Source organism: Hevea brasiliensis, chromosome 15 (genome assembly GCF_030052815.1).
Source record: "Hevea brasiliensis isolate MT/VB/25A 57/8 chromosome 15, ASM3005281v1, whole genome shotgun sequence".
Lineage (NCBI taxonomy): Eukaryota > Viridiplantae > Streptophyta > Magnoliopsida > Malpighiales > Euphorbiaceae > Hevea > Hevea brasiliensis.
This window is the reverse complement of record NC_079507.1, coordinates 58,984,997-58,999,338: the sequence shown is the minus strand read 5'-3', so window position 1 is coordinate 58,999,338 and position 14,342 is coordinate 58,984,997. Positions and strand designations below refer to the sequence as shown.

Below are 14,342 nucleotides of genomic sequence, written 5' to 3'. Positions count from 1 at the left end.
ATTATCTAGTAAATGCCTAAAATTCTAGGTAAAATCAAATCCTGCCAGCCATGTTCAAATGGCTATAACTTAGGCTACAAAAAATGGAGTGATTCAAAAAGGGAAATAAAGTTAAGGCAATAAGGAACAACTTCTATGAAGAAAACTTAGCCAAATTATCATAGCAATATGACCAATGGAACAGTACAATACAGGGCACCAAATTTAAAAATTTGGAATTTCATCTAAGAAACTTAAGATTTGAGGAAAACAACCAAAACCATTAAGTTAGGTAACCAAAATGTGGTATGTTGGTGAAATTGAAATTCCCATACCTATTAAGCATTAGAAAGTCAACAAATTGACTTGAATAGTGCCATGAATAGTAACCCCGACATGAAAATTTCCAAGAACATAAGTTTAAGCATATTGGGGCGATAATTGAGCATATATGAATTTAATTATTGGATTTATTATGAGATAAGATACTGAAACACTATCAATTGTGTATTTCAGCTACAAAAGACTCAAAAAGTCTAAGGGACTGAGTCAAGACTTAGAGGCGTCTCACGTCAGGTTTGTGTACAATAAATTTATGCAATTATTTTCTAAGTGAAAAGTTGAATTGTTATGCTTTATGAAATCGCTGTGCTGTTTATAAGTTGTGTTGCCATTTTGTGACTGCAAAAATGACTTTGAAAATTATTTGGGATCTTTTCTAAATTATTTGAGTACTTTGTTTTGAATTGATTTTGTGTTCACACTTAGCATGATAGTATCACATTATTCTTCCTCCATCTATGGGGTTGAGATCGTTTATTTTCCTCCTTCTCTGGCTTACTAGTTGAAGTTGTAGATTGGATGAGTACTCATTAGCTAGCTAACCACCTCTCTTATTGATTTCGATTAGTGGGGTTGTAGATTGCTTTGTCGTGGTGTACAACGCGGCATTGATTGGAAATTTTGTGTCACGGCTTAAGTTGTGTATGAATTGGCAACACTATCTTTATTAAATTATTTGATCAAAATTGTGCTATAATGAGTTTTGATAATTTTTGAAATATTTAAATTGTGATTTATCAATGAATATTTTATGTACTGCATTTCGAATTTTTATTGTGTACCACTGAGTATTTTTATAGTTAGCGATAGCTCATTTTGCTGTCGCAAATAAAGGCAAGGAGAAAGCAGCAGAGTGAGCTGCTATTGACATAAAGGACTACTTTGACCTTTTTGATACGGGTATTTATTTATACCCTTGTAGTTATTTTTATGTAAATATTATAATGTCATATGTATTAATGTAAAGTTGAGCAGTTGTACAGTAAATTGTAATATAGTATTTCGGATTTTCTTTTTGTAAATTAAGATATGTATTTATAAATTAAATATTAAATGTAATGTGAATGAATTGATGAGATATTTTGAAATGACAAATTTTGATTGAATTGTGGACTTGAATTGCATTATGATGAACTATATTTTTTTGGTGGTTGGAAGTTGTGAAAACAAATATTGAAAGTGCTTTTTACAAGTTTTTGAAGAATTGTTTTCTCAAAATATAGACGACATTCTGCTGAAATTTTTTCAAAATTTGCAGACAAATAAAAATGTACAAAAATTTTTACTAGTTTTGAAACTTCAATTAAATATTTTTAATTCCTACTAAAAAGCTCACCACTTCCAAAAAGTAAGAAAATGGTTTTTAAAATCTCTTGTAGGATACTTAATGAGTTATCGGTAGGTGAAGTTCGGTAGTTCATTAGGTATTCTACGGGATCATATTATGCCTTACAGAGGGATAAGGTGTGACATGTTTTAGTGATATCAGAGCATGGTTTTGCAATGAATTTTGACTATGTATGTGAATATTTCTTTGATAAGTACAACTGCTCAATTGTCTTTAATTGACACATATGACATATTTATATCATGAATATGCTCTAACGGAGGTTAACCCCCTTGTATTTGATCTCAGGAAGTAGGAAATTTTTGAAAACGGAATGGAAGAGGGAGATCATTCCGTGGAGCAATCTATAGAGGTTGAGGTCTGAGAAGAAGCCTCAGCACTTCAGAATGTGAGTAGATTAGCCACTCCAGCTCCTACTCTAGCACCGCAGTTTCTTGCTCAGTTTGCACAGTAGATGACTGCATTTTTTCAACAAATGACGGGAAATGTGCCACCCCAAATTCAGATGCAAGCACCTGCAGTACAACCACAGCCCCCAGCTCGACAATATAAAAAACTAATGAAATTTGGGGCTACCGAGTTTAAGGGCACTGTGGATCCACTGGAGGCAGAACAGTGGCTAGAACGGATGGAAAGGGTATTTAGAAAACTACAGTCTGCAGAAGAATTAAAATTTGAATATTCAGTATCTCTTTTGCAAGGGGATGCCTATGAATGATGGAAGACCATCCCTCACAGCCTAGTTGAGCTACCTGTGCTGACGTGGATAGACTTCCTGAGGGAATTCAGGCAGAAATGGGTTCCCGTTGCTTATGTAAATATGAAATTGCAAGAATTCTTGAGCTTGAAACAAGGGGACAGAATAATAGCAGAGTATGAGCGGGACTTTTCAAAGCTAAGTCACTATGCTGGAAGCTTAGTCTCCACCCTCAGAGACAGATGTAAGAGGTTTGAAGCTGGGTTGAGGCATAGCTTAAGAATGCAAGTTGTGGGATTCAGACACCAGAATTTTTCTGAGCTGATTTCACAAGCCCTAGAACTGGAAAAGATAGAATCAGAAGGGGCAGTGAAGAAGGGCACTCAAGAGAAAGAAAAGACTGAAAAGGCTATGGACCAGACTACTGAGAGTGGTTCTAGGAAGAGGAAATAGTTTGGGGGATCCAGCTCTCACAGATCTGGCAGAGGTAGATTCCCTGGCCAAAGACCACCCCGGTCTAGTCAGCAGACCCAGCAGGCATCTCGAGGAGCTTTATTAGTCCAGCAGTGTGAGACTTGTGGTAGAACACACAGTGGGGTGTGTTTCAAGGCCACCGATGCATGTTTTGACTGTGAAGGGAGTGGACATTTTGCTAAGGATTGTACTAGTTCGCGCTGATCTCGACCTCCTGCCACATCTGAGGGATCAACCCAAGTCTCTACACCTAGAGGGTCACAGCCAGCTAGTCGAGGTCGAGGCAGAGGTAGGGGTCCTGGTAGTACTCCTGGAAGTCTGAGTACTGTAACCAGCCAGAACCAAGTGGTGCACCAGCTAGAGTCTATACCATGAGACAGAGAGAGGAGGCTGAAACATCAGATGTAGTAGCTGGTATTTTCTCTATCCTTGACCAAGATGCATATGTGTTGTTTGATCCTAGCTCCACACATTCATATGTCAGTGCTAGTGTGATGTGTTCTACTGCTGTTCAGTGTGTACAAATGGACTATGATGTTCTAGTAACTAGTGCATTAGGTCAGGAGGTTAGGGTCAATAGAATCTATAGAAACTATCATTTAGTGATCCAAGGACATGTTTTTCTATCAGATTTGATTGAAATGCCCTTCAGAGATTATGATATCATCTTGGGCATGGATTGGTTAGCCAGGCATCACGCGATGATTGACTGTAGACTGAAGATAGTCACTTTTGATCTCCCTCTATACGGTGATGTGGTAATACATGGGGAGAGGTAGTTACTGCCATCAAACATCATTTCGGCTGCACTAGCCAGAAGAATGATCAGAAAGGGGTGTGAAGCATACTTAGCGCATGTGATAGACACCTAAGTGGGGAGTCCAGCATTGAGAAACATCCCTACTGTATGTGACTTTCCGGATGTACTTCCTGATGAATTGCTAGGATTACCTCCAGAAAGAGAGGTGCAGTTTGAGATTAATATTATGCTTGGTGTGGACCCAATCTCTATAACACCATATAGAATGGCACCAGCAGAATTGAAAAAGTTAAAAGTGCAGTTGCAAGAGCTACTTGACAAGGGCTTTATCCGCCCTAATGTATCACCTTGGGGAGCACCAGTGTTGTTTGTCAAGAAGAAGGATGGCACTCTCCACTTATGTATCAACTATCGGCAGTTGAATAAGGTGACAATAAAGAATAGATACCCATTGCCCCGCATTGATGATTTGTTTGATAAGTTAAGGGGTGCAGCTGTGTTCTCCAAAATTGACCTGAGATCAGGTTATTATTAGCTGAAAGTACAAGAGCAGAGTATTCCTAAAACTGCTTTTAGAACCAGTTATGGCCATTATGAGTTCTTGGTTATGCCATTCGGGTTAACTAATGCTCCGACTGCTTTTATGGATCTGATGAACACTATCTTCAGACCATACCTCGACCAGTTTGTTGTGGTATTCATAGATGATATATTGGTTTATTCGAGGAGTGCAAAGGAGCATGATAGACACCTGCACATTGTACTGTAGACTTTGAGGGAGAAATAGCTATATGCAAAACTATCAAAATGTGAATTTTGGTTGAAGGGGATATCCTTTTTGGGCATATAGTATCAGCAGAAGGTATTAAGGTAGATCCCAGCAAGATAGAAGCTATCCTTAATTGGAAGCCACCCAGAAATATCACAGAGATTCACAGTTTTCTGAGTTTAGCTGGATACTACCACCGATTTGTGAAAGGGTTCTCCATGTTGGCATCTCCATTGACCAAATTACTTCAAAAAGATGTGAAATTTCAGTGGACGGATAATATGCCAGCAAACTTTTGATGAATTGAAGAGGTGTTTGGCTGAGGCTCCAGTCCTGACTTTACCTACCCCGAGTAAAGAATACACAGCATATAGCGATGCTTCTCATAATGGGTTAGGTTGTGTACTGATGCAAGATCGGAATGTCATTGCATATGCATCACGCCAACTGAAACCTCATAAGAGAAATTATCCGACACATGACTTCGAGCTAGCAGCTATTGTGTTCGCTCTTAAGATTTGGAGACACTATTTATATGGGGAGAAATGCTACATTTACACAGATCATAAGAGTTTGAAGTATCTGGGTACTCAGAAGGAGTTGAATTTGAGACAGAGGAGATGGTTAGAGTTGATAAAAGACTATAATTGTCTGATAAATTATCAGCCAGGGAAAGCAAATGTGGTGGCTGCCACCTTAAGTCGCAAGACTATGGTAAGTCTCAGAGTTTCTCATTTGTCTATGGTACATAAGTTGAGATCATTGCATGCCAGCTTAGAGATTAATGATGAGGGGCAGACAACAGTTACATGGCATGCACAGCCAGTGTTGATTGACCAGATCATAATGGCTGCTTAGAATGATCAAAAGTATCAGAAGTTATTAGAAGAAGTTAGACAGGGTAAGAAACCAGAATTCTCAGTGAGAGATGACAGTCTATTGCTACACCAGGGCAGAATGTGCATTCCTAATAATGTTGACTTGAGACAGATCATTTTGAAGGAAGCACATGAGTCTCCTTTTGCTATGCACCCTGATGGTACAAAAATGTATAGAGGACTGAAAGAGCATTACTGGTGGATGGGTATGAAAAGAAATGTAGCAGAATTTGTTTCCAAATGCCTAACTTGTCAGCAAGTAAAGGCAGAGCATCAAGTAACAGCTGGTTTGTTACATCCATTACTAGTACCGGAATGGAAATGGGAGAGAATAACTATGGATTTTGTGATGGGCCTTCCGAGAACACAAAAGAGTCATGATGCAATATGGGTTATAGTTGACAGACTGATCAAGTCTGCTCATTTTCTACCAGTACGGATGGACTATAGCCTGGAAAGATTGGCCAAGTTGTACATTGATGAAATAGTAAGACTGCATAAAGTGCCAGTATCCATTGTATTAGACAGAGATCCTAGGTTTACTTCTAGATTCTATGGTAATCTTCAGAGATCCCTAGGAACTAGATTGAACTTCAGTACGGCATTCCACCCATAGACAGATGGCCAGTCTAAAAGGATAATTCAGATTTTGGAGGACATGTTACGGGCTTGTGTGATTGAGTTTGAGGGTAGTTGGGATACACACTTGCCTTTGATTGAGTTTCCTTACAACAACAGCTACCATTCAAGCATTGGGATGCCTCCATATGAAGCTTTGTATGGCAGAAAATGTAGAACCCGTTGTGTTGGGATGAGGTAGGTGAAAGAAAGATGATTGGGCCAGAAATTGTTCAGCAAACTAAAGAGAAAATCAAATTGATCAGAGATCGATTTAAGACTGCATCAGACCATCAGAAGTCCTATATTGATTTGAAGAGAAGGGATATTGAGTATTCAGTGGGTGACAAAGTATTCCTCAAGGTTTCCCCTTTGAAGAAGATTATGAGATTTGGTAGAAAGGGGAAACTGAGTCCTTATTTCATCGAGCCATATGAGGTTCTAGAGAGAGTGGGTCCTTTGGCATATCGCTTGGCACTACCTCCAGAGTTGGAGAAGATACATAACGTCTTCCATGTATCTATGTTGAGGAGGTATCGATCAGATCTATCTCACATACTACCAATGGAAGAAATTGAAGTCAATCCAGACCTCACATATGAAGAAGAACCCATAGAGATTCTGGCTTATGAGGTGAAGCAGCCACAAAACAAGCAGATACCATTAGTGAAAGTGCTGTGGAACCATCATTCGGGCCAGGAGGCTACTTGGGAACGAGAGGAGGACATGAGGAGACAGCACCCACAGCTGTTTAGAGAATGATACCAGATAAAATTTCAAGACGAAATTTATTTTAAGGGGGGAGAATTGTAACACCCCTATTTGCATAGCCTGGTATATTTTACTATTCTGGTGACCGGTGTCGGTCTGGACAATTAAGAGAATTAGAACCATGTCTAAGACACCTAGTTAAGCCCTGAACACAAATAATTAGTAATTGCCAAATAGTTAAGTATAAAGAAGAAAAACAGAACACAAAAATTTAAATGAGCCGGGAGTCACAGCGATGGGTGACCTTCTCGGGAATGACTGTGAGGTCAGTCTAAACTCAAATTTCGAACCGTAAAATGTGACGTTTCTGTCCTTAGGACTATTACGAACACAGTGAAAAGGAGAAAATCATGAAAAAAAATTGTTAAGTAGGTCAAATAATTAGGTCAGTGATCCAAAAGAAATATTGAATAACTTGCAAACCTGATTGAACTAGCTAGGGGCAATTTGGTCAATTCACCCATGGAGCTGACTCCTGACCTAACTGTCTAATAAAATCAGAGAAACAAAATTTTTGGGATCGAGAATTAAATTAAAGAACTAAAGAAAAAATTAAGATGAAAAATTCAAAAAAAAGAGAGAAAAGTTTATTACATCATCCAAGTGACCACACCATGACATCATAAATGATTTTAATTTATTGCAAATTTTGACTAAGTAAAACTTAAGATAATTATACATAAAACAAAGAAAAGAAAAAAAAAATACATCATTTCATTTCTTCTTTTTTAGCCGGCTAAGCTCTCTCTCTCCCTCTCCATTATAAAACCACCATGGAAGCTTGATCTCAAGCTTAAGTTCACCCAACTTAACCCTACCTTGCCCCAAATTCTTCCATAAAAACTTGTTAGATCAACTTGAGAAAGAGATTAAAGAAGGAAAGAAAGGGAATAAGGGAGTGAAATTGAAGAATTGAAATTCAAGTGGAGGTAAGCAATTTACTTTGAAAATTTTGGTTTCTTATTTGTATGTATTAACTTAAAATCAAAAGAAAATAATTGTTGAGGGACCAAATATGAAATTCATCCAGCTAGGGTTAGGGTTTGATATGAATGAGTTTGATGGTCTTGAATAGTTATTTGTAGTGAATTAAGTGTATAAATCATGAATATACACTTTAAATTTGCATTAGAGTTAAAATGTATGTAACTAGGGTTTAGAGATTGGGAAAAATTGAAAAAAAATTTGAGAATTCGCCAAATGATGTTATTGACCTTATTTGAGTTTAGAAATGGTCAATTATGACTATTTGTAGTGTGTATGAATTGTTGGAACCAAGTTTCAATTCAGATTGGTGATGGTCAATCTACAGGCAGCTTGACCTAAGTCCCTTTCATAGATCAAAACTGAAAATTTACCAACCCAATTGGTATGAGGCCAATTGGGAATGAAACTAGACACAAAATGACACATTTTTCATTTGGGAATCATGCCTAGAAAGTGACCATAACTTAGTGAACAATTAGGCCAAATTTGGAATTGGCAAACTGACTTGTACAAAAATGACCAAATGAACAATAGTTACGTAAATGACCATAACTTGGTCTAGGAAGGTCTAAATGACCTAAAATTTTACCTATAGAAAGCTGAGACATAGCCCTACAATTTTCATGAAGAAAAAAAATCCAAATTTTGACCATAACCTATTTGAAAAGCCACCTGTAATCAACCCACAAAAATTACCATTATCCAGTGAATGCCCAGAATTCTGGGTAAAACCAAATCCGGCCAGCCATGTTCAAATGGCTATAACTTAGGCTACAAAACTCCAAATGGAGTGATTCAAAAAGGAAAATAAAGTTAAGACAATAAGGAACAACTTCTATGAAGAGAACTTAGCCAAATTACCACAGCAACATGACCAATGGAATAGTATAAAACAGGGCACCAAATATGAAATTTTGGAATTTTACCTAAGAGACTTAAGATTTGAGGAAAACAACCAAAACCAATAAGTTAGGTAACCAAAATGTGGTATGTGGGTGAAATTGAAATTTCCATACCTATTAAGCATTAGAAAGTCAACAAATTGACTGGAATAGTGCCATGAATAGTAACCCCAAAAATTTCTAAGAACGTAAGTTTAAGCATATTGGGACGATAATTGAGCATATATGAATTTAATTATTGGATTTATTGTGAGACAAGATACTGAAATACTGTAAATTGTGTGTTTTAGCTGAAAAAGACCCGGAAAGTCTAAGGGACTGAGTCAAGGCTTTGAGGCGACTCATGTCAGGTTTGTGCACAATAAATTTATACAATTATTTTCTAAGTGAAAAGTTGAATTATTATGCTTTATGAAATCGCTGTGCTGTTTATAAATTGTGTTGCCATTTTGTGACTGCAAAAATGACTTTAGAAATTATTTGGGATCTTTTCTAAATTATTTGAGTACTTTGTTTTGAATTGATTTTGTGTTCACACTTAGCATGACAGTATCACATTATTCCTCCTCTATCTATGGGGTTGAGATCATTTATTTTCCTCCATCTCTGGCTTACCAGTTGAGGTTATAGATCGGATGAGTACTCATTAGCTAACTAGCCACCTCCCTCATTGATTTCGATTAGTGGGGTTATAGATTGTTTTGTCGTGGTGTACAACGCAGCATTGATCGAAAATTTTATGTCATGGCTTAAGTTGTGTATGAATTGGCAATACTGTGTTTATTAAATTATTTGACCAAAATTATGCTATAATGAGTTTTGATTATTTGTGAAATATTTAAATTGTGATTTATCAATGAATGTTTTATGTACTGCATTTCAAATTTTTATTGTGTACCATTTAGTATTTTTATACTCAGTGATAGCTTATTTTGCTGTCACAGATAAGGGCAAGGAGAAAGCAGCAGAGTGAGCTGCTATTGAGATAGAGGACTACGTCGACCTTTTTGGTACGGGTATTTATTTATACCCTTGTAGTTATTTTGATGTAAATATTGTAATGTCATATGTATTAATGTAAAGTTGAGCAGTTGTACAGTAAATTGTAATATAGTATTTCGGATTTTCTTTTTGTAAATTAAGATATGTATTTGTAAATTAAATATTAAATGCAATGTGAATGAATTGATGAGATATTTTGAAATGACAAATTTTCATTGAATTGTGGACTTGAATTGCATTATGATGAATTATGTTATTTTAGTGGTTGGAAGTTGTGAAAATAAATATTTGAGGTGCTTTTTATAGGTTTTTGAAGAACTGTTTTCTCAAAATATAGACGGCACTCTGTCGAAATTTTTTCAAAATTTACGGACAAATAGAAATAGACAAAAATTTTTACTAGTTTTGAAACTTCAATTAAATGTTTTTAATTCTTACTAAAAAGCTCACCACTTTCAAAAAGTAAGAAAATGGTTTTTAAAATCCCTTGTAGGGTACTTAATGAGTTATCGGTAAGTGAAGTTCAGTAGTTGATTAGGTATTCTACGGGATCATGTTATGCCTTACAAAGGGATAAGGTGTGACACAGCCCCTTCTGGGCCCGCTAAGCCAAACAAATCCCAATAATTACACAATTCAGTTATAGAGTTTAAAACTAACATTTTGCAAAAACCAACTAAATTAACTTCAAAAATTCTATAATTATGCCCCGCGGTCCTTAATGATGCTATTACAAAAAGAATTATAATTTTTTAACTACCCACGAATATTTTATGAATTTTTATCTTAAATTCGGCACTAGGCAAATAAGGCAATTTAGAGTTCGGATTTACCTACTCCAATTCTGACGCTTGGAATGCGTTTGGGGCATCTAAAAATGGTGGAATGGACTATAATCTTAACTCACTCCAAAGTGAGTCTAGCAACTCATCTGTCCGGCTTGAAAATGCAATACCGACCCTTAGTGGAATTCCCGCGAAACGAGAATACCTATGCGAAACCCATAACATTAGGAGTTAGAATATAATTTTTATTTAATTAAACAAGGTCAATAAAGGCTCAGAAAAATACTGCAAAGTTCATGGAACCCACTGAAATTTAGTGTCAGAGAAATTTGAAATTTACGTCGTTGTAAAGCTCTCACCGAGTGGAGCTTGCCAGTGGTCTCAGAATTCCCGTGGGGTTCCTAGTTTGAGAGAAATCTAATCCAAAATTCAAAATTGGCTAAAACTTCTTAGGTTTAATTCGGACAAATCTCTCGATGAAAATTTGTGCTCTTGGTATCATTGGAAAGCTCTCAAAGAGTAGAGCATGTTTGGGACTAAACTTGATCTAATTGGTGGCTGGATTGGCCAAAATTAGGCATGGAAGTCGAAGAGATGCGCACGCGAAGGAGGAAGTTTGGTTGCATATTTTCAGCGCTCTGGATGACGGTTGGCGATGGGGAAGGGACCTAGAGGGGTGTCAGCGTGTGGGGGAGGGCTGGGGGTGGTCGACCGATGGTGGGGAGGCGGCAGGGGAGAGAAAAAGAAGAGAGAAAGGAGGGACAGCACGCGCTCGAGAAAGTGGAGGAAGAGAAAGGAAATGGCTGGTCTGATTTGATCGGTCTGATTCAGTCTTATTTGATTCAGTCAGTTCGATTTCAGTTCCCAAAAATTTGATTTTTCCTCTGTCCTAGGACCCAAAATGAGGCTCAAAAATTTCGAAAAAATTTAACAATTCAAAAAAATTTATGGAATCCAAATATATTTTTAAATTTTCCACGTGGTTTTTAAATTAATTTTTAAAAATCAATAAAATTTATTATCTCAAGAAAATCAAACCCGATTTTAAAAATCTAGAAAATTTCAATTTAATTTCCATAATATATTATAAAATAAAATATTATAATTTACAAATAAAATAATTATTTAAAAATTTACAGTGCTACATTCTTCCTCCTTATAGAAAATTCATCCTTGAATTTTTTATACAAGGCAGAGTAATAAGTTAGAATTATATATTGAGCAGATAAGGGTACTTGCTGCGCATATCTCGCTCTGACTCCTAGGTGCACTCTTTCACTGATTGGCTTCTCTACAAAACTTTAATCATAGGGATCTGCTTTGATCAAAATGGTTACATCTGATAGTCCACTACGGTTGCAAGCTGCTCCTTAAATGTTAAGTTCTCATTTAACTCCACTGTATCTGGTTGCAGCACATGAGAAGGGTTGGGAACATACTTCCTAAGTATGGAGATGTGAAACACTAGGTGGACATGAGAAAAGTTTGGTAGTAACTCCAATCGATAGGCTACTGCTCTCATTCTATCTGTAATCTCAAAAGGTCTTATGTAACGGGATGCCAACTTACCTTTCTTCCCAAATCTCATAACTCCTTTTATAGGAGAAACTTTCAAAAACACATAGTCATCCACTACAAATTCTACATCTTTCCACCTTGGATCAGCATAGCTCTTCTGCCTGCTGAAAGCTATTTTCAAACATTTCCTGATTCAAGGGATTATCTCTGAGGTGTACTGCACTAGATCTATATTATGTACTCTTGCCTCTCCAACTTCTGTCCAACAAAAAGGGGACCTACACTTCCTGCCATATAGTTCCTCACAACGTGCCTTCCTAATACTAGAATGATAGCTATTATTATAGGCAAATTCTACCAAGGGTAGTTGATCATCCCATTGTCCTCCAAAATCCAAGACACACATAAAAAGTATATCTTTCAATGTCTGAATTGTTCTTTTAGACTGCCCGTCTGTCTGAGGGTGAAAGGCTATACTAAAGTTCAATTGGGTGCCAAGTGCCTCCTGCAGTTTCCTCCAAAATCGAGAAGTAAACTGAGGCCCTCTGTCAGATATTATGAAAGTAAGAACTCCATGTAATCTGACTATTTCATGGATATACACCCTTAAATACTAGGCAACATAATAGGTGGTCCGTACCAGTAAGAAGTGAGCTGACTTAGTTAGATGATCCATAATCACCCATATAGAGTCATACCCATGTGTAGTATGAGGCAACCCAGTCATGAAGTCCATGGTGATTATTTCCTACTTCCACTCTAGGATAGGAATCTCCTACAACTTCTCTGATGGCTTCTGATGCTCAAACTTTATCTTCTGACAAGTTAAGCACTTGAACATAAAATCTGCTATGTTTCTCTTCATGCCATTCCATCGGTACCTATCTTTCACATCATGGTATATCTTCGTGGATCCTGGGTGAACACTGTAAGGCATGTAGTGTGCCTCCCGTATAATCTCATTTCTTAGGTTGTTAACATTTGGCACACACAACCTGGAGCTGCTATTCTGGAGAAATTCTACACAAAATGCCTATAGTAGCCTGCTAGGCCCAGAAAACTCATCACCTCAGTGATTGTAGTAGGCCTAAGCCAATCAGTTACTACTTCAATTTTCTTAGGATCCACCTAAATACCTTCACTAGATACCACATGTCCCAAGAATGAGATACTCTCCAACTAGAACTCTCATTTTGAAATTTAGCATATAGCTGATGCTCCCTTAGAGTCTACAACACCATCCTTAGGTGCCAAACATGTTCTTCCTCTATTCGAGAATACACTAAAATATCATCTATGGACACAATGACAAAGTAATCCAGGAATGGCCTAAACACCCTGTTTATTAAGTCCATAAAGGTCGCTGGTGCATTAGTGAGTTCAAAAGACATTACCAGGAACTCATAATGACCATACCTTGTCCTAAATACTATTTTTGGTACATCCTCACTCCTAATCCTCAGTTGGTGGTAACCCAGCCATACTTCTATTTGTTAAAAGTATCTAGCCCCTTGCAGCAATTCAAATAGATCATCAAAATGAGGAAGCGGATATTTATTCTTAATTGTCACTTTATTCAGTTGTTTGTAACCAATACATAGTCTTAAAGATCTATCCTTCTTCCTTATACATAGAATGGGAGCACTCTAAGGCAAAGTACTTGGCCGAATGAATCCTTTAGCCAAAAGCCTTATAATTACTCATTTAGTTCCTTTAGCTCAGCTGGTGCCATCCGGTAAGGTGGCATAGAAATAAGATTTGTATTCGACACAATATCTACGTAAAATTCTATCTCTCTATTCGGCAGTAACCCTGGAAGCTCCTCAGGAAATACATCCATAAATTTCCTCACAACAGATACATTTTCCACATTGGCACCTTCAATAGATGTGTCCCTCACTAGTGCTAAATAACCCTGACATCCATGCCTTAACCTCTTCCTAGTGCTAATGGCTAACACTAGATTGTACGGAGCCACACTTCTGTCACCATCAAAACTAAATTCTTCTACCCCTGGAATATGAAAATACACCTTTTTATTTCTGCAATCTAAAGTGGCATAATGAGTTGACAGTCAATCCATATCTAAAATCATATTAAAATTCATCACCAGTAAAGGAACTAAATCTGCCGGGAGGATCTTTCTATCCACTACTACTGGACTGCCTAGAAAGACTATATTCATATCTATATTGTCACTAAGAGGGATAAATACAGATAAGAGACACTCTAAAGCAGTAGGGTTTTTACCCAATCTCAAAGCAACTACAAGGGAAATAAGCGAGTGCATAGCACCCGAATCTATTAAAACACGAGCCTCAAGAGAACAAACTGGGAGAATACTTGCTACCATAACACTCGAAGCTTGAGCATCTTAGTGTGTCAAGGTGAAAACCTGAGCCTATCCTTTGCCATGAGATGCAGACCACTAAAACTAGCTCCTACCATCAGAACTACCTCTAAATCTATGTCCTCTCTGACCACAACCTTGCTGGCTACTAAACTGGCTACC

At 37.2% G+C, this 14,342-nt stretch overlaps 1 protein-coding gene across 1 annotated transcript; it reads right to left on the bottom strand.

Moving 5' to 3' along the window:
* Positions 1-11,645: 11,645 nt before the first annotated feature.
* On the bottom strand, positions 11,646-12,236 carry LOC131174074 (uncharacterized). The gene is made up of 2 exons (XM_058137120.1): positions 12,113-12,236; positions 11,646-12,001 (listed from the first exon to the last, which is right to left on the bottom strand). The coding sequence occupies exons 1-2, from the start codon at positions 12,234-12,236 to the stop codon at positions 11,646-11,648; spliced, it is 480 nt and encodes a 159-aa protein (XP_057993103.1).
* Between the last annotated feature and the right edge of the window lie 2,106 nt (positions 12,237-14,342).

Coding starts and splice junctions, on each gene's coding strand:
- LOC131174074 (XM_058137120.1), bottom strand. CDS start 12,236: ATGTGTGTCTTGGATTTTGGAGGACAATGGGATGATCAACTACCCTTG. Junction 12,002..12,112: donor GGAACTATATGGCAGGAAGT/GTAGGTCCCCTT, acceptor GTTTGAAAATAG/CTTTCAGCAGGCAGAAGAGC.